Source organism: Amblyomma mixtum, chromosome 6 (assembly GCF_055824585.1).
Source record: "Amblyomma mixtum isolate Tamu chromosome 6, ASM5582458v1, whole genome shotgun sequence".
Lineage (NCBI taxonomy): Eukaryota > Metazoa > Arthropoda > Arachnida > Ixodida > Ixodidae > Amblyomma > Amblyomma mixtum.
In genome coordinates this window covers 91860344-91878311 of record NC_143017.1, presented here as the reverse complement: position 1 = coordinate 91878311, position 17968 = coordinate 91860344, and the positions used below count along the sequence as shown (strand labels likewise).

Here is a 17968-nt window from a genome sequence, read left to right as displayed (position 1 = left end):
GCGAAGAACTGGTTGCCACCCTCACGCAGAGCGTTACCTATTACGGCAGTGAGCGCTGTTTGAGTTGTCATTATTTTAACGGCATAGTTTCGAAGGAAAGCTGCTTTCTAGAAACCGAGCTGACGAAATCACAGCAGTGTACCCGATTCTTCTGAAAAGACAAGTAGCTATGCGCTGGCGGGATTTGTGAGAGATAGGTGATAAGTGAAAGCGTGGCTGTATATTTTTGTTCTCTCATCGTCTTCTGTGCCATTCGAAAAGGTACACATGTTTCACAGGGTCATATCCTGCTCCATGCAGTACTGCTATGAAAACGAAGTGATTTGTTTTTAAAAACGAAGCAAATAAAATCGTTTTAGATGAGTTGCCAGCCGGCTACCAGTTCGCTTTCATTTGGTCTTAGATATTCGCGCATTTGCCTTTTTCTCTCAACGAAAGCATGAATGAACTGCAGAAAGATTTTATTGAAATGGTCGACATCCACACAATCAGTGTCATTACAGAGAGCCTTCGCTTCCAGGCACCTGGTAGCAGTAGTTATCTTTGCAGCTATTGCGACAACAAATCATGCCGACCTTGGTGCAGTTGAGTTCCTCGCACGTCGCTTTGGGCCTCGGGGTGGCGCAGCTCTCGCCAAAAAAAGAAAACGGCCTCGGGCAGATCTCCGGGTTCTCAGACGGGGGACCGATTCCTGCAAATTTAAAGAGTTTGGGATGTGCGGGGTGGAAATACCTCGAGGCTCATCTGCTCGTGCGCGAGCAGAAGGAGTCGTGTGACGTTCGCAGAAGAGTTTAGCAGACGACGCTGCATCTGACAAGCGCTCTGTACACATGCTCATAATCTCGTCCATTCCGCCACTGCATGTGGTTCTTTCGACTGCCTTTTGTACGCTGTCATGATGCTGCTAAAAAAGAAAACGGGGATATAATCATATATATACTTTTGAAGAGTTTTGTGGCGTGTAGTTTGGACGCGAAGCGCTGGCAGAAAATGTGGCTGTGGAAGTTTTAAACATGGCTTGTAAGCCATACAACGGATCGCTGCAGTAAAAGTAGCAATACGAACGTTTTGCAGTTGAAGGAGTAAAGTAGTGGGTGAATGAGATTGATTTATTGTAGCTACGTTGAAAGGAATCTTCGATAACTGCTTCGCCCAGAAAAAAGCAAAAAAAAAATGAAACTTCCAAAGACGAACACGGCTACCCACTGAAGTGACAATGTGACAATACGCCGCTTCGAGTGCTGGCGAAATGATCCTGCATGCTTCGGTGCAAGTTTGTGGCTTCTGTAGTGCGATCGCCAGCACAAAAAAAGAGTCGGTAATTAGGAGTGCCCGCCCTTTCTTCCGCACTATAGCCTCGAAATTGTTTCTTTAGTGCTACGTTTGAGAGCCGTGCTTGCAAGTTCTTTTTCCCCATAATTATCATCACAGCAAAGCCCACCGCGTGCCAAACGCTTCTTCCACCAAACTCCCCCTGAACCTCTGAAACGCCACCAGGGGTCCCGGTAAGTTTCCATGCTTCACCACGCCACCCCATTCTCTACCGTCCCTCTATGCACGGTGAAAGACATAGCCTCTAAGTCTTTTACTTAATCTTGATCCTTTCCTACGAGCTTCAAATTACAGTGGACTACCGGTTCACAATTTCAGAAAATCGCCGACTCGCGTTTGTTCCGTATGCATAGGCGTCACCATAGGCATCGTGTATATTCCGAGACAGCACCGTACCTTTGACGCACCAGCTTCCTCCGCATGGCTTGGGACAGCACTCCAGACCCTGGGCAGCGCACTCCTGAGGGGTGCACACGGTGTAGGTGCAGATGCTGTTCAAACCGGGTTGCGCTAGGGGACACCCACCGAGCACTCCTTCCGTCAGGACGAGCGCCAGCAGCGCTAGGACACCGACGAACGGGAAATAGCGGCCCGCGCATCTGTGACTGACAGGTGTCATCGTGCTGACGGAATGAACGGCTTGTTTCGCCGACGACCAAAGTGAATCGTAGGCCGCGCTGTACTAAGTTATATACCTTGACCACCCCCCCCCCCCCCCCTTGCTTACGATAAAGAAGAGGCGGGGCCTGAGCCTGACGTCACTGCTATCCTGACTACAGCTACACGCGCTCCGGATGCTCTGGAGATGTATACGACAGGCCTACGTGCCCACTTTCTATGACGAGTGTAACTATTGCGATCGCGCTCAGTCACTGTGCACGGAAAAAAACGGCCGAGCGGTTTAACTTCCTTGAAGAAAGAAAATGAAAAGAGAAAAAAGCTGATGTAGTGCGCTGTAACTGTCGTGGCCGGCCACACTTTGGAAGAAAATTCCGGCCTTAAACGAGCAGCGAAGGTGCTTTTTGCACTTCCTAGTTCCTTTTAATTTTATCTTTTTCGCTCTTGCTATTTCTTCTGTCTGTAGGCTGGGAACCCACGTGTACGGACGACTGTATACTTTTTTTTTAACCAAAACGCTCCTAGGAACCGGGAAGCACGTCCCCAAGTTCAGGCGCATTTTAACCCTTTCAGGCGCTTGTCGCCATTTTCATGGAGCAAAAATATTTTCCTCATGAATAGTGTCTGCAGATATAAAGAAAGCTTTTCATTATTTCTTCCTCAGACGTTTACCTAAGAGAGGGCTAAGGCTAAAGATACAGCATCGCCTGACAGGGCCTCAGTCCCCGTTAAGTGATCAAAAGCCTACTCAAAGAATAGAATACGGCCAGCGGGAGCACAACACTATCATTGCCCGAGGTATGAAAACAAACAAAAAATAAAGCACGGCGAGTGAAGGCAACATGTAATCCGGTTCGGGGCATGTAATCCCAAGGCAAGATAACACGGAGTGGGTTCCAAGAAAAGGCAAGCGTAGCAGGAGGTGGCAGAAAATTAGATGGGCTGATGAGATTAGGAAGTTTTCGGAGATATGGTGGCCGCAGCTGGCAAGGGGTAGGGTTAACTGGAGAGACATGGGAAAGGTCTTTGCCCTGTACTGGGCGCATACAGGCTGCTGCTGATGATGACGATTTATTGGAAGAGTTAACTGATGGGCTAGTTGGTTTTCAGCCATTATATTCATCTTATTTAGCGCAAAACACACGGCAGACAAAAGAAAGGAACACACAAGACGAAGCACGGGCGCCCTTGACAACTGATTTATTCAAGGAAAGATCAAAACATATATATATTCGCCCACCTGCGGAGACGCCACCTTTCAAGGGATCTTTGAAATGAGCACACAGGAAGTAAACAGATGAGATATAAAAGAAAATGTATGTCTCTATCGCAGAGGGCAAGGGAAGTATCACTTACACCACCTTGTCTCTCTTTTCTGATGAAATAAGCCTCAAATGTTTCGCGAGCGGTATTTTGCCCACTTCTACCAAGGATTCTTACGCAATGGAAAAGCGGTGCAAAATTGGTGCCAGCAATGCAGTGGTCCATACGGTGAGTGCGTTCATTATTAGCAAGATCAATAAATCAGCTGTTAGTAGCGCCCGTGTTTCGTTCTGTGTGTTCCTTTCTTTGGTCTGGTGTGTGTTTTGCGCTAAATGTGATGAATATAATGATTTCATTTCTAACGCACTCGACGCCAACCGATTAACCCCAGTTATAACGACGACATGGCGAACGTTAAGTCAATGACCAGCAGCAATTGAAATAACTAGAATGAAATCACCAATTGTTTCAGTCAGTCTCTAGACGATGTAAAAACGTGGTATGGCTTTAACGTAGTTAAACCGAGTAGTCATGCGAAAGCATGCGTTCATGTGTTCGCCTCTCCTTTCCGGCATCTGCATGTGCACGCAACCGCGTCTCTGCATCTTCATCTTCGCGCCCTCTCTCCACTTGGAGGCAGCTGGCACGACGCCCTCCTCCCATTGGCTACAGCTTTCGCGAAGCTCCTCCGAAATAACCCGAGCTGACCCGAGTTACACCGAGTTTCACATAAGATTGTAGGTTGGGACCGTCTTAAGCAGTGCTTTCGCACTATAATCCAGAAAAAGTTACTTGCTCTATCAGGTAGGCTAATCGTCTCTGAGGAAAAGGTGGATTGATTTTAGGATAATGACCTTCCGGAAAATACCTACGCTTCGTTATATGTGGATGGAGTGGATATTAGCGGTGGTTTTAATCAATTCACCATAGTCCTACTTTCTAGTGTGGCAGCATTGACCTAAATACATATCGTCATAGACTTCTTCACTCATATCGTAAACGGTGGCTAAAGGTTATTAGTCGTGTTCCGTTACTTCGAGGTTTTTCTGTGAAGTCAGTATGCGGTATGGTTCTTGATCTGCTATGAAATGAGTTTTCTGGATATTTTTCTGTGGCATCATGATTTTCTAACGAGATAGCATCAGGAGCGCTACCAGGCAGTGCAGTGGCGCATTGTTTAACCGCTTTGTGCACGGCGCTTCTAGTAGCAATAGGACTCGCCGCTATCCAAAAATGTGAAAACTTTTTGCGTAGTTGCATAGTCGGAACTGAAATAGAATTAGAATTGGAAGTGATAGACAATGAACTCGGAATTGGAATAGAATCATAATTCTGGTAAGTTCACAAATATAATAAATTGGCCAGCGAAAGAAGAATACTGTCGCATTTCTTCCGCATAAATTGATCGCTCCTAATTTTTTTGTTTTCTGTCATGAAAAGCAAGCGAGAAAATATAGTCTACAAAAACGGTAGTGACTCGTGAATGCAAACAAGAATTCCAGAACATAGCTAGAAGCCCACTGGCGGGGCGCATGCCGTTCATCGTAATCATCATCGCCATCAGCCTGACTACGCTCACTGCAGGACAAAAGCCGTATCGCTCCATTTAACCTGTCCTGCGAAGGCGAAAGTTTTTGTCAAATGGGCAACGCGAGTATTTCGCAATCAAATATTTTCCCCAAGCTTCGCTTTACGGCTCAATACTACAATAGAATGGCAAAATCAGCCTTCCTGGCAGTGTTGAAGCCCGTGCGGCTGAGTTCATCTATTTATAAAATAATATTTGATAAGCTAGCTGGATAGCTTAAAATACATCGTGGGAATATTTCTAGGTATGCATGCAACAAAAAATTAAGGTTAAGGGGCAGCACACTCTCACTAGAAGCTGTGACTCTGCATTGTGCACAAGTATGCGTAAAGTGCCTTAAGGGGTTAAAGTCAAGGTGACCCAGCTGTCACAGACTTCTGCTCTTCTGACTTGTTTGTCACAACGTGTGGGAGACAATGCGCATGATAGAACTATTCAGACGGCGCAATTCGAACAATTGACACATTGCAGAAAGTGAGGGAAGCAAAAAGTTACCTCGGTGCAATTGGCTGCACCAAGGTATCTCTCCATCTTTCCTTGTACAGACAAAACGTGACGTGTAGAGGAAGAGATATAAGAAGAAAAACAAACACTGTGTACATTTTCTCTCCTGCTTTATCACAATTCTTGTTTCGACCAAAGGTGAAGAAGACTTGTAACCGCTCGAAAGGTCCTGCTGGGTGTCTTCACCCTGTGTGCGGCGAGGAAAAGGCAGAGAGGCAAGCGGCCCCAACAAACAGCTTTGTGCACGTGGGAAGCTGCAGGAATGCATTGTGCGCAGACGCTCGCCCGAACGATTTTCTAAAAACTTGCAAAGCCTTCCGCAGCATGAGCACAGGAAGGAATGATTGTTATTATGCTAAAGCATACAACACCTCAGCTCAAAGCATGGTGTTTTTACGCCAGCTGTGTACACCACAGCGAGTTGTCTGGTGTTTTTGGTATCTCACTAAGATCTTTTAACAATCTCTGAGTGCTCGACCTACCACTTCTTGGCAGCATGTGCAGGCTACGGCAGGAAGCATGAAAGAAGGGCGTAGTTGTTGAAGCCAGCCCAGACGTGTAAGGTGCAATTGGAAAAACTCCTGCGGTCAGGCGCTACCCATATCCATTTGCGCGCATATGTCGGCAGACTCACTCATGAGTCGACTCACTCGGGCTCACTCAGACTCATTTCAGATCATGATCTGAGTCGTGATTGAGTTCGAGCTCACATTCAGATCATGATCTGAGTTGTGAGTTCGAACTCACATTCAGATTGTGATCTGAGTAGTGAATGAGTCCGAGCTCACGTTCAGTTCACGATCTGAGTTGTGAGTTGGGACTCACATTAATATCATTATCTGAGTAGTGGTTGAGTCCGAACTCGTTTTCAGATCCCGATCTGAGTCGTGAGACGCGGTTCGCATTCGGATATCAGAATATGAGGACAGAGATCTCCGTGAAGCCCAGGCCCGTCGACTCTTAGACAAGTTGGAGCCCACCCTTGAGGACCTTTTGTTCTTTTGTGAAAATAAAATTGTTACCACCACCACTGCAGCGTTCGTGTGTGCGACTTCGGCGGTTGAGGAGAGTGAATTAACCAGTTTTCGCGAATGCAAATGGCCATCGAGTTTAGTTTTGACAACACTGACCTGAAATCAACTCTTGCTGACGTCGCAAGACGCGCATACAACGAACGGGAAGCGCCGGTGTGACCCATACTGTCGAGAAATTCCTTAGGCGGCCAGTAGCCATCTTCTCGTCGCTTGCGGTTAGCAAATTAGGCCGCTTCAATTAATCACAGGTATCCCCGGGCATGCTTCTGGATAATGTGACTTAAAATTAAGCATTGGTCACGTTGGACAAAGCAGGGATAATTAGCTACAAACGACTGTCCTACGTATGCGGTGACAGCAACCCGGCTATCATGGTGTTTCCCAGGTTGCGATCGCATCGGCGCTTCGTGCAGAGTGGTCACACTGCGTAAACAAGCACGGGTACAGCCGGTAGAAAAGAGAAGAGATTACTCACTATAACTAAAGCGCAGATCGCGTTTTATGTGGTGCAAACGACTACTAGCCGCCGTTCGCACACAGCGATGTAAACAGTACAGGAGTGCAGTCGCCCTCATCCGCGCGCTCCTGGGGAAATATGGCGCTTATGCGCCACATGATCAGTGCTATACTATTATCTTCAAGCCGTCATTTTTTGAGTTTCTAAACAAGCAGCACAAAAAAAAAGCGAGTAGCGGATGTCGGAATCAACAGCCACAGTTGAAGTTGAGTGGTTGAGGTTGTTTTTAGCTACTTGTGGGATTAGCCTTGCAAACGTTCTGCCGTCAACAGAGCCGAAGCAGTAGAGCGGCGCGGCTGGGGGAGTGTCGAAACTGCGGTGACGGCGCTTCGTCGGTGCGGGCTGTGCTCGCATCATTACAAAGCCTCGGATGTCTCCGCGGTGCTCCGTCCACTCGAATGCCATTAAACCGACAAAATACTGTTTTCTAACTTCTTACTTTCTTCATGATCAGCAGCGCTGTGTTTGTCTTTACATGTTTCTTCTCACCTTGTCCCGTTTATCGCGCTGTAGATATGGAACATGAAAAAACAATACGCTTTGCATATAGGCTGGCTAGAATAACTCCTGACACTTTCAAAAGCGTGGAAGTATATTTGTTAGTTCCTTCGTTCATACATCCACTGCACGCGGAATGGGGCGGCCGTGCACGTAGCAGTGTCACAGCTTCAGGCAAAAAGGGTTCCCGCAGGGCCCGAGGCAGCAGGTCGACGCCTTGGACTTGCAGTTGAGCTGCAGGCAGGTTACGTTGTTTCGGCGGCCCTCGCAGCCGTCCGGAGGAGGAACAAACGTCGGACACCGAACGGTGGCTCGCCGAAACCGCTGGAGGCCTCCTGCATCTGCATGATAGGGGAACAGATCATTACATGGAACTCACCGCTACAAAGTCTTCTAAAAATTTTCACTGATTATAAAGTCCTCATAGTGCAATCACACCGACTCAAAAGGAGTCAACGTGAAGTAGTCTCCAGTGATCTCCGCCTTTATATCTCCTACCCTCTTTCTTACTTCAACTCTTTCTTTTCTTTTTTCTTCTAGTTCAAACAAGATACCCTCTTGGTTTATACAGGGTGTTTCACCTAGGACTTTCTGCAATTTTTAAAAATAAGCTATTTGAATTAGATGCGCGCTTTTTCTGGCATAGCATTGTCAGTGGTGTAGTACATCATAATTCAACTAAGACGTGCTAACTAGCAGGCTTGTTAACCAATATTTAATAGTTAACTTTTAAACTGTTACCGTAGGGCTCCTTAATTATTGAGAGGCATGCAGCCCACCGTAAGTAATGTCCATATCCGTTTTTAGAATTTCGAGAACGCGATTATCCTCGGCGCTGTGGCCCAACAAATTTCGCCTACATCGCGCCAAAATACATGCGGTTTGAGAAGCTTGCAGGCAAAGCAACCTCTCCAGTGATCCTAACTCGTCGAAATAGCCAAAATTTGTTGGGCCACAGCGCCGAGGATAATCGCGTTCTCGAAATTCTAAAAACGGATATGGACATTACTTACGGTGGGCTACATGCCTTTCAATAATTACGGTAATAGTTTAAAAGTTAATTATTAAATATTGGTTAACAAGTCTGCTAGTTAGCACGTCTTAGTTGAATTATGATGTATTACACCACTGAGAATGCTATGCCAGAAAAAGCGCGCATCTAATTCAAATAGCTTATTTTTAAAAATTGCAGAAAGTCTTAGGTGAAACACCCTGTATATTATTGGTTAATCTTTCTATTGGGTTTTTCATCTGCGATACTTCTGGGATTTAGTTGAGGCAAATTCTGGTCGTTTGCAGCTCGAAAACACACAGCTGAGCTCTGGCTTCATCTGTAATTCATCTGTAATTACGACTAATATTTAAAAATAGGCTTAGCGGGTAAAAGGTTTTTTTTTCGGTTGCTGTGGTGTAATAAAATGACATGTCATGTAAGCTGGTTCATTAAAGCGTATAGCAGTTAAGTTTTGCGATTAAAATTTGATTTACTTGTGTCATAGATCAGGAAATAAAAGTTTGTATTCAATACTTCATTACAGTCAATTGTTATCACAGTGGCTGCACTATCATTTGTCTGAAACGGCTTTATAATGGCCCTCCGAACTAGGCACTTTATTAATTTGAGTCAGCTGCGGACACGGAACTGACAAGTCAGCTATAATCACGCAGGCCATAACTGGATGCGCACATCGCCCACAGCGTTGCGCCAAACATGGAAGGTCATTTATTCGAATACAACTCAAGACTGAAGCGGCAGATGTCCCTCAAAGATGCCCTTTAGCCAATGGCATCGACAAATTTTCATGACGCCATGGTTAATTCGATTAAGCCGTGGTTAATCCCCTTTCATCTGCCACAGCCTGCGATGACAAGGGGATTAACCACGAAGTCATGGTCGACTTCGAATCGGATCGAATCGGTCGACGCCATCGGTTAGAGGGCCGCCTTTCAGGGGCATTTGCCGCTTCGTTCTGGAGTGGCATCTGACTACAGCACAGGCTTTTTTTTTTTGGACATGTTTAGCTGTCACTACCTATCGCGTGACACCCACCTAAGTCATCCAGGCAGAAGCGTCTCCTGCAGGGCGCTCGGCAGCACACGGAACCCCTCTCCTCACAGCGTAGTTGCTGGCAGGTGACGTTCCCCAGCCGGCCACCACAGCCTCCTACTTGAGGCAGAAATGGCGGGCAGTTCCTGTGGGGACGGCTTGGAGCACCGGCAACGCCTACGGCACAATGAGACCGGAAGAAGCGTTACAATAGGCAATCCTTCCTACGGTCCAGCTTTTATTCCCACGTCTTACCGTTCCTGAGGATGGTACACTTCGCTTGAGGATGGTACACCGCGGGTCTAAAACATCGCCCTTAGCAAGACACACAGCTAGCTGTTAAACGGCATCCACTTTTCGTACCTTTGACGCACCAAGAGCCACCGCAGGGCTTGGGGCAGCACTCGAGACCTTGGTCCGCGCAGCTTTCCGGGGTGCAGGTGGTGTATGCGCAGTCGCTGTACCGTCCTCTGTTGCTCGGGCATGCCGCGTTGGCCAGACACGTCGCGTGCAGGACCAGTGCCAGGACAGTGAGAGCAGGACATGATGTGGAGAAAGACATCTTCATGTCTGCAGCAAACTTGTATATCCCACCAAGGAGGCACTGCAAGCTGCAGTCTAGGTTCTCCTATAGCTTTGATTCAGGCGCGTGACACCCGGTGGTGTGGCGTCAAGCGTAAGCGCGCACACCGACTTCAGAAGCAGCGCACTGGTTATACAACCAAGCTACGTGTTTCCTGACTCGCCAGACGCGAAGGATACGGAAAAAGCAAAAGAGGATGGATCGAACACATCCGAGCCCTTATCGCGGGTATTTTCCGGATGCAAACGCGCTCGCCGTCACCTCGCTACCTCTTTCTGCATCTGGTTTTGCCCTCAACGCAGTCTTCTGCTTTTGTTTCGTTCATCTCATATCTGTTGCCGCATTGTTTCAGCGTTTGCGCGTATGCGCGTATCATTTGTCACCGTCGGGAGTTTTTTTTTTTTTTCTAGATTGCTTTTCTGATGTCTACCCACCGTTGTCGCAGCCCTTTCCCCCACTGTCTCGTCTGACGGCGCGGCGACCGAGCACGTGTCGTCGCCCATATGCGAGGGGCAGGAAATCCCCCGCTTGCTTCCGTCAGTGGCAAGAGGGACACTTTTATCGGAACTGAAGCACGCGCTTTGGTATTATCTGCGTGCGGTATGCACGTGTGTATGATGCCGAGGATTGAGGCGCTCACGAGTGTCAGTAGTCACTAACACAGCGGTTGATTGCACCTTCGAAAAAGCATTTTCGGTGTTTCATAGGCGCAGCATATACCGCTGTTTATTCGACACAGCACAGACGAACGCTTCTGCTCGATAGTAATGGGGTGTCTGATCAATTACAGTAGGAAGCCTGAAACTGGTGCTGTCAAGATCTGCTGAATGATGGGCTCGTTTGAGAACATATTGGAGCATATTGGCACCCAGAAGCATCAACAGAGACCATTCGGCGCCGTACAATGATCACATGCTTCTGAGCAAGGCTGGAGTGTAGCTCTAGCCACTCGTACGTGGCTCTGTGTTTACCCACACAGGCAACAGATTCCGCTGCCAGCTATGTGTCCGTAGCAGTGATGACATCCTTGATAGCTGCCGGAAATGACGCCATGCAGTGACGTCAGAGGATCCGCCTGCGACTACTGCAAGTAAGAATCAACAGAAGTACGAGGAAATACCTAGTAGTGATCCGAACTCCGTCACTTGTGGTGGCGGTTGCAAATGACTTCGACGTCGAGGGTGGCAACAAAGTAGAAATAAATGAACATGGTTCGAAGAGCAAAAAAAAAAATGCTGGTGGTTTAGCATTGCTAAGCACGAAATACTGTGCGAAAGCACAGTTTTTTGCAGGTAGACACCACCGCCACGTACCTGAAAGCGCGAATGAGGAGCCCACTGATCCAGGGAGCCAGTGATGCGCGTCTTCAACTTTTTCATCTTCAATGCCAATTTGCCCAATGCACGTCGGTGGCCTATGCACCGTGCCACGTTTTTGAATTAATTTGTCAACGTCAGTGAGTATTGCTGCAGTTCCTTGTTTCTGCCACAACGTTTCCCAAGCCAATTCATACAACGCATATATCTCTGTCACTACTGCCACGTAGCTCAGAGAGCGTGTATTAGTTTGATAGAAATATTAGTTGATGAATAAGCCGATGTGCAACGCACGGCGTGAGACTGTGTTGCAGCTTAACGCAAGGCGTGACCGGCTGCGTCGGCAGCGTAAAAAGTCGACGCAGCCGATTACGCCTTGACTTTTTAGCGGATCAGTTTCCTCTCGTGATACGCTGTATATCCTTGCCGGCCTTTTACTTATGTTGTGTTTTCTATCATATTTGTGCCACGTAGCGCCTACCTAGCTGCTCTGTAAATAGTTTTTTTTTTTGTGTGTGTATATGCACACACGCATATATATGTATATATACCCTTTCTGTTCATAACCATGTAGCATAAATACCATGAAAGAAAAAAAATGCGTCGACAGCGTAGTGCTTTCGTGCAGTGCCTGCGAAACTTATCTGCTCACGCCGACGCCGGCTTGAGTCCCAGTCACGTCAATATTTATTTTATATATGGTTTGTCCAAGGTCACCCTCAAGGTCATGCACCACACAAACCGGTGAAACTTTCAGTCCTGCACTAAAAGTTGTGGGCCGGTGTGACACGCATTGCCAAATGGCGCTTGTGTTTTATGTGGTTTGCCTGACAGGCAGGAAGTGCTTGAAACAGTGCGCAATATTACTGCATGAGCCACCGTTGAATGGTCAGTGAAGTACATTAAAAGCGTTCGCTGTGATTGTACTCAAACAGTGGGCTCCCTGCACAACGCGCTCTATATATTCTTGACATACGGCACGCAACACTAGAAGAACAGAGGTCTGGAATCGAACCGAACACGTCTTCTCGTGCCACTTGGTTTCTACTGATGCCCCTACATCGCAAACAAATTATTGACACGCGCTCTTCTTCCATAGACAGACGTCAGCCTAAGGAAGGGGGCGGATTATTTTAGAGCGCAGTTCCTAAGCGCCCATTCGTGGGTTGAGGCGCGTCGCCGACATCGGTGTAACGCAGCCCAACCATAAATAAATGAATAAAAATAAACCTTGCCACAAGTAGAATTCGAACCCGCGTCAGCACGAACAAATCACCTTCACTGGCCACTGCACGAGGGCACTATAGGCTGTCGCCGCAGCCCATCACCCCCTCGTGTTCAACTGGAACACATTCTCGCGCTGTGCATTGCGTATCGTCGTCGTCTTCAACTAATACTGCTGTCGGACTAATATGGTTGGTTGGTTGGCCTCAAGTAAAACGGCGCATACCCACTACGGGGGAGTGGCCAAGACGCAGCAGAGCAAAACAATGAACCTAGAGAGACTGACACCACTAGGCTATCGCCACAGCCGATCACGCCTCGTGGTAAACCGCAACACACACGCACTGTGCGCCGTCATCTTCTACTAATACTGCTATCGAACTAATATACACATTCTCGCGCGCTGTGCATTACACATCGTCGTCTTCATCAACTAATACTAATATCGAACTAATATCGTCGCTAGACGTGCAGACGACCCAGCAAAACAATGAGCATACAGAGCCTGATAAACCTACAGAGCTGCGCTCAAATTTCACATTAGGGAGCATCATAATCGTCCATAGAATTTTTAGCAGATGATTTGTTGTGTGCCTGTTTGATCTTGATTTTACGAAATGTATTTTTGGCTCCAAGTTTGGGTAAACCACTGATCAGCTTTTTCACAATGTTGGCACAACTTTCGACCCAAAAAAAAAAAAAAAAAACGTCGAGCACAAATGTGCAACATGCGTCATGACCGGCAGGGTCTGCGCGTTCAATTGATAAAGATTGCTTCGGTCGATATATATCTCTGTCAGGTATGCTGTCTAGCGACCTCGTAGTGATGCAGTTCGATAGTCGTTGTCGTAAATTCTCGTAGAAACAAATGGGTTCAAGGAGTGCGTTTGTTTTACTAGCTTATACAACTCAGTTCACAAAAGGATCAACCTTTAACTAACCGGAACCTGCACGTGAGATTTCCTATACAGCCAGCACTTATTGGAGAACTTGCTGAATTTCGAACCACGGCTTGAGTTTTCTTGAGCGAAAACAAAGCCCGGCTCGAATATCTTGGGCTTGCGCGTCTTGGCCTCTTCCTCCCGTGTATCAGGACAATAGGATCAGTGACCCGACCGCGATACACCTCATCCTGCCGCTGTTTTTGTGCCTGTATAGCGGTGCCTGTATAGGACATTGCCATGCGAAAGTAGGGGGCGGATTTCCTGCCTCGCTGCCACTGAAAGCAGCTGAATCACAAGCATCGGCTCACCGAGTAGCGTACCGATTTCTTTAACTCGTATATGTACTTTTCGCTCAGCTGCTGCTACCGTCTTGCCTGATGTGCGTCCTGTTTTCAACAGGGAGCCATTGCAGGTAACACTCGGCGCTCGAAGAACAGACCAAGCCACACAAGGCATGAACGTGTCTGCATGAAGGCGACATTTGATGTCGAATAGAACACACGTAAATTTGAACATAGTTTATGACAGACAAGTAGCGACCAAACAGTTTATGTTCTGGTGAATAAGCGCGTTTTTATGACTGCACAGCTGGCTTTTGTAAGGTCGTTGCAATGCACTCATTGGCACGTGGAAATGTTGAGCGAGACCATGGATTATCGCAACGCTGATTTCAGTGCCCTCGGCGATCTCTTTTTTTTTTTTTACGCCGTTGGATATTTACGCTGGAACCGGATTTCGAAGCAAATGCCTCCGGCGCATTAGACGGATTCTGTACTCAAATGTAAACCTCAATGCCAAAACACTTTTCTAAGGTATGGTGACCGTGTCTGAAGCAAGACAAAGTTAACTGCGGGCTTGTGAGAGAGCATTTTTGTCTTGCATGGGATACAACCAGTGTGATGATGATGATGGCGTCGTTGACGACGATAACATGGACGGTCGAAGGCACATTAAATTATGTATCATGCGCTTTGTGAATTTCTCGAAACCGGTTCAGCAAGTTTTGACTTGCAGCAAAAAGCTACTTTCTCGAACTAGCAATTTCGGGCACGATAAAATGTATGTGCTTGACAATGCACAATGTAACGCACGCCTGTCAAGCTGTGCTGTTATTGCCGAGTGTACCGCTCGCTATACCATTGGGGCAGTGGACACTCTAAGCGCAAATACACCTATATGGGAGTCAAAAAGGAGTATGCTGTCCTCTAGCGCACACCCTTTCATAAAAGAGAGTGCGCCTGATGACAGCTTACTCACTTTTAACTCCTTTCGTTTTAGAGTGTAGTTAGGTCACGTTTTGGAAGACAGCCATGGAGCTCACGACAAAAGCGTTGTATACATGCACGACCAAGAGACATCACCAGAAGTTACTTGCTAGAGCACCGTCAAACCTATATCCAACATAATGCGCGATGCCATTTCTCCACCCATTCTTGTCGCACTTCGCGGTAGGTGCCTTTCGTTGGATTTCGCCCACATTTACTTGAACCCGCAGAAAATAAGGACATTTTACTCATTATTGTTCATTTACTACTCAATCGTCTGGCTTGGGAACAGCATATGAAGTGATGCCATGTCAAAGATTCATGACAACCAGTTCGCGTTTCGGTGTCGATGCGAAGAAATAGAATTTTCAAAAATTACTATTCGCTCTCCAACGCGGCACTCACTTCCAAAGCTACAGCCTCATCTTACTTTTCGGTTTAACTCGATCTTTTCGAAAGTAAGCTCCTTTATAGAAGCCAAAATAGCCGGCAACACAGCTAGGGAACCAATTTTCCTGAAGACTACGTCTTAGCAAGTTTTATTCGCGGTAGTTATAATGAATTTCCTAACCCATAGTGCTAAAGAAACCACGATAGAACGAGCACAGAAGACAAGATGCTGTGTGTTTTGCTTGTTCACCTGTTTTTCGCTTATAGCATCATGTTACTGCATATGCAAATCGTCATTCTCAAAAACAATGCAAATCAAATCGTATCAGCTGGCTAAGCAATCGGATATTCGCCCGGCTTCATTTAGCCTTTGATATTTGTGCACTCGTCTTTTTCTCTCAGAGAAGACGCCAGCGAACTGCGAAATGATTTTATTAAACTATTCGATGCTGCTAAGCAGGTCATAAACGATGTCATCACACCAAGCTTGCACTTCCAGGCACCTGGTAGCAGTAGTCCTCGTTGCAGCTGTTGCGGCAACAAATGAATCCCAGCTTGGTGCAGTTGAGTTCTTCGCAGGTCGCGTTGCTTCGGGGGCAGCTGTGGTCTAGAAGAACCGCTGTCGGACAGATTTCCGGGTATTCAGATGGGGGGCCGACACCTGCAAGTTGAACAAAACTGTTTAATAGGTGTAGGAAGCAAATATTTGCATATCTCCGGGCAATCTATCAGTTCGCGTAGTCTTCCCCAGGTGTCGTACATTGAAGCTCGAGAATTCAAATGAAGTGACCAGCTGTGCGATGCAGCCACAGCGTAGTCTTTCGGCGGCACTCGCTAATTCCAGACAGGTCAAAAACCTATTCGCTGTTGAAAGGCGCTTGCAGGCGTGGGAGCAACCACCGCGAAAGTTTGACATGAAATGGATAAAAACTAAATATTTATTCTCTACTGTAGTACTAATTGGCTGAAAGAAATTAATTTTCGTCGCTGCTAGTAATAATTTGAATCAGCAGCTGTCAGTTGTTTTTGTATGACTGACAACAATGGTATGCATGCCGCAATGTTTTACAGCCGGTCAATTTTTTTTTATCTGCAAAATAAATTAGATATTTGGAAGTAGCATTACTTTTGTTGCTTATACTTCTCCAGTTTTATTTTTTAGCGCGCAACTCTGCCCGCCCTTTGTCCGAGAGCGTCAGCTCACCAGCTCGCGTTTGTCACGTAAGCTTTACATGAGCCTATCAGCCGTTTGCTTACACTCAACGCCAGCACCGTACCTTTGACGCACCAGCTGCCTCCGCATGGCTTGGGACAGCACTCCAGGCCCTGGGTGGCGCACTGCTGAGGGGTGCACACGGTGTAGGCGCAGTCGCTGTTCACATCAGTACGAGGCTTCGGACACGCACCGAGCACTACCTCCGTCACGACGAGCGTCAGCATCGCAGCGACGCCGGCGAACGGGAAAAAGCGGCGAGCGCATTTATTACCGACAGGTGTCATCATGCTGGCAGAAAAAAACAGCCTGTTTCTCCGACGAACAAACTGAATCATAGGCCGCGCCGTACTGGGTTATATACGTTGGTCGTCCTGTGCTTACGACCAGGAAGGAGAAGAGCCTCATCGTGACGTCACGGACTGCAGCTGTGCGCATCTGGGGATGATATGGCGATGCATCTCACATGTGCACGTGCCTCGCTTCTGTGACCACTGTAACTGTCGCGGTCGTGCACTTTCGCTCGGGTGAGCAAGTGCTAGCCGCGCATTGAACCGTTCCCCTGGAACGGGGAATTTTTTTTTTTTTTTAAGAAGAAATTAGCACGTTTTGGGTGCCTCGGCTGTGCCATAATTTCCGTGGCCGGACACATTTTTCAAAAAAAATCTGGCCATAAACGAGCAGATGAGGCACCTTTTTGCGATTTCTTTTCTTTTTTTAAATGTATATGCTCCAAACACACGTCTACTGAGTGTTCTGTCCTCTGTTCTCATCAAACAAACCTCACCTATGAGCCTGGAAGCAGGGCACCAAGTTGAGGCGCTCTCAGTTTCCTGTGCAACTCACGCAGCTTTTTCGTTATTTTTTATTTTAACTCCTCTGCGCGAGTGAAGAAAAATTGTACATTGTAAATTATACATTGTAAGCGACAGGCGGGCTATGAGGGACGCCGTAGTGTAGGGATCCTAATTGATTTAGACCGCCTGGGGTTCTTTAACCTACGCTTACTTCGCGCATCACATGGGCGCTTTTGCATTTCGCTTCCGTTGAAAAACTGCCGCCGCAGCCGAGATCGAACTTGCCACCTTGAGATCAGCAGCCGAGTACCAACGTCACCGAGTCATCGTGGCGGGTGAGGTAAGGAAAAAGTATTGGGTATTTCCCCAATAGAGGCAGCAAACTTCAGCGCTTGCAGATTGGCAACACCGAGGTAACCTCAAGCCCTTGAATAAAAATAAATAAAAAAAAAACACTGCGCGCTTTTTCTTTCCTGCATTATCGCGAGAATCATTGTTTCGGCCAGAGATGAAAAGACAGTTATATTCACTCGAAAGGTCGCGCTTGGTGCCTTCCCCATGCGTGCGCAGGGGAAAGGGAGAGATATGGGCGGCTGCTACGAGCTGCTGCGGGCGAGCGGGAAGGTGCAGGGCACAAACAAAATGTGCACGCCGGAACGATTTACTAAACATGTGCAATAATTCACACAACGGGAGCAAAAGCAGGATTCAATGCGACTGTGCGAAAACATACGCCGCAATCTACAAGAGCATGATATTTTTACTCCGTCTGTGAAGCCCCACGGCGAGTTATCTGTGTTCCATTGTTGTTCGTATCTCATCGAGTGCTACTATC

The 17968-nt window shown here is 47.2% G+C and overlaps 3 protein-coding genes across 3 annotated transcripts; all 3 read right to left on the bottom strand.

Moving 5' to 3' along the window:
* Window positions 1-497: 497 nt before the first annotated feature.
* LOC149339659 (uncharacterized) lies at window positions 498-1951 on the bottom strand. Its single transcript, XM_089550531.1, has 2 exons — window positions 1729-1951; window positions 498-691 (listed from the first exon to the last, which is right to left on the bottom strand). The coding sequence occupies exons 1-2, from the start codon at window positions 1949-1951 to the stop codon at window positions 498-500; spliced, it is 417 nt and encodes a 138-aa protein (XP_089406657.1).
* Window positions 1952-7483: 5532 nt separating this feature from the next.
* On the bottom strand, window positions 7484-9969 carry LOC149339658 (uncharacterized). Its single transcript, XM_089550530.1, has 3 exons — window positions 9765-9969; window positions 9405-9578; window positions 7484-7695 (listed from the first exon to the last, which is right to left on the bottom strand). The coding sequence occupies exons 1-3, from the start codon at window positions 9967-9969 to the stop codon at window positions 7517-7519; spliced, it is 558 nt and encodes a 185-aa protein (XP_089406656.1). The 3' UTR covers window positions 7484-7516.
* Window positions 9970-10975: 1006 nt separating this feature from the next.
* LOC149339657 (uncharacterized) lies at window positions 10976-16640 on the bottom strand. Its single transcript, XM_089550529.1, has 3 exons — window positions 16401-16640; window positions 15604-15784; window positions 10976-11068 (listed from the first exon to the last, which is right to left on the bottom strand). Exons 1-3 carry the CDS (start codon window positions 16624-16626, stop codon window positions 11047-11049), a joined length of 429 nt encoding a protein of 142 aa, XP_089406655.1. The 5' UTR covers window positions 16627-16640; the 3' UTR covers window positions 10976-11046.
* Between the last annotated feature and the right edge of the window lie 1328 nt (window positions 16641-17968).

Excerpts from the sequence above, each read along its gene's own strand:
- LOC149339659 (XM_089550531.1), bottom strand. The coding sequence starts at position 1,951 with ATGACACCTGTCAGTCACAGATGCGCGGGCCGCTATTTCCCGTTCGTC. Across the intron at positions 692-1,728 it reads AGGAAGCTGGTGCGTCAAAG|GAATCGGTCCCCCGTCTGAG; the intron begins GTACGGTGCTGT and ends TTAAATTTGCAG.
- LOC149339658 (XM_089550530.1), bottom strand. The coding sequence starts at position 9,969 with ATGAAGATGTCTTTCTCCACATCATGTCCTGCTCTCACTGTCCTGGCA. Across the intron at positions 9,579-9,764 it reads TGGCTCTTGGTGCGTCAAAG|GCGTTGCCGGTGCTCCAAGC; the intron begins GTACGAAAAGTG and ends ATTGTGCCGTAG. Across the intron at positions 7,696-9,404 it reads CTTCTGCCTGGATGACTTAG|ATGCAGGAGGCCTCCAGCGG; the intron begins GTGGGTGTCACG and ends CCTATCATGCAG.
- LOC149339657 (XM_089550529.1), bottom strand. The coding sequence starts at position 16,626 with ATGATGACACCTGTCGGTAATAAATGCGCTCGCCGCTTTTTCCCGTTC. Across the intron at positions 15,785-16,400 it reads AGGCAGCTGGTGCGTCAAAG|GTGTCGGCCCCCCATCTGAA; the intron begins GTACGGTGCTGG and ends TTCAACTTGCAG. Across the intron at positions 11,069-15,603 it reads CCTGGAAGTGCAAGCTTGGT|TAGTCGCAGGCGGATCCTCT; the intron begins GTGATGACATCG and ends TCTTACTTGCAG.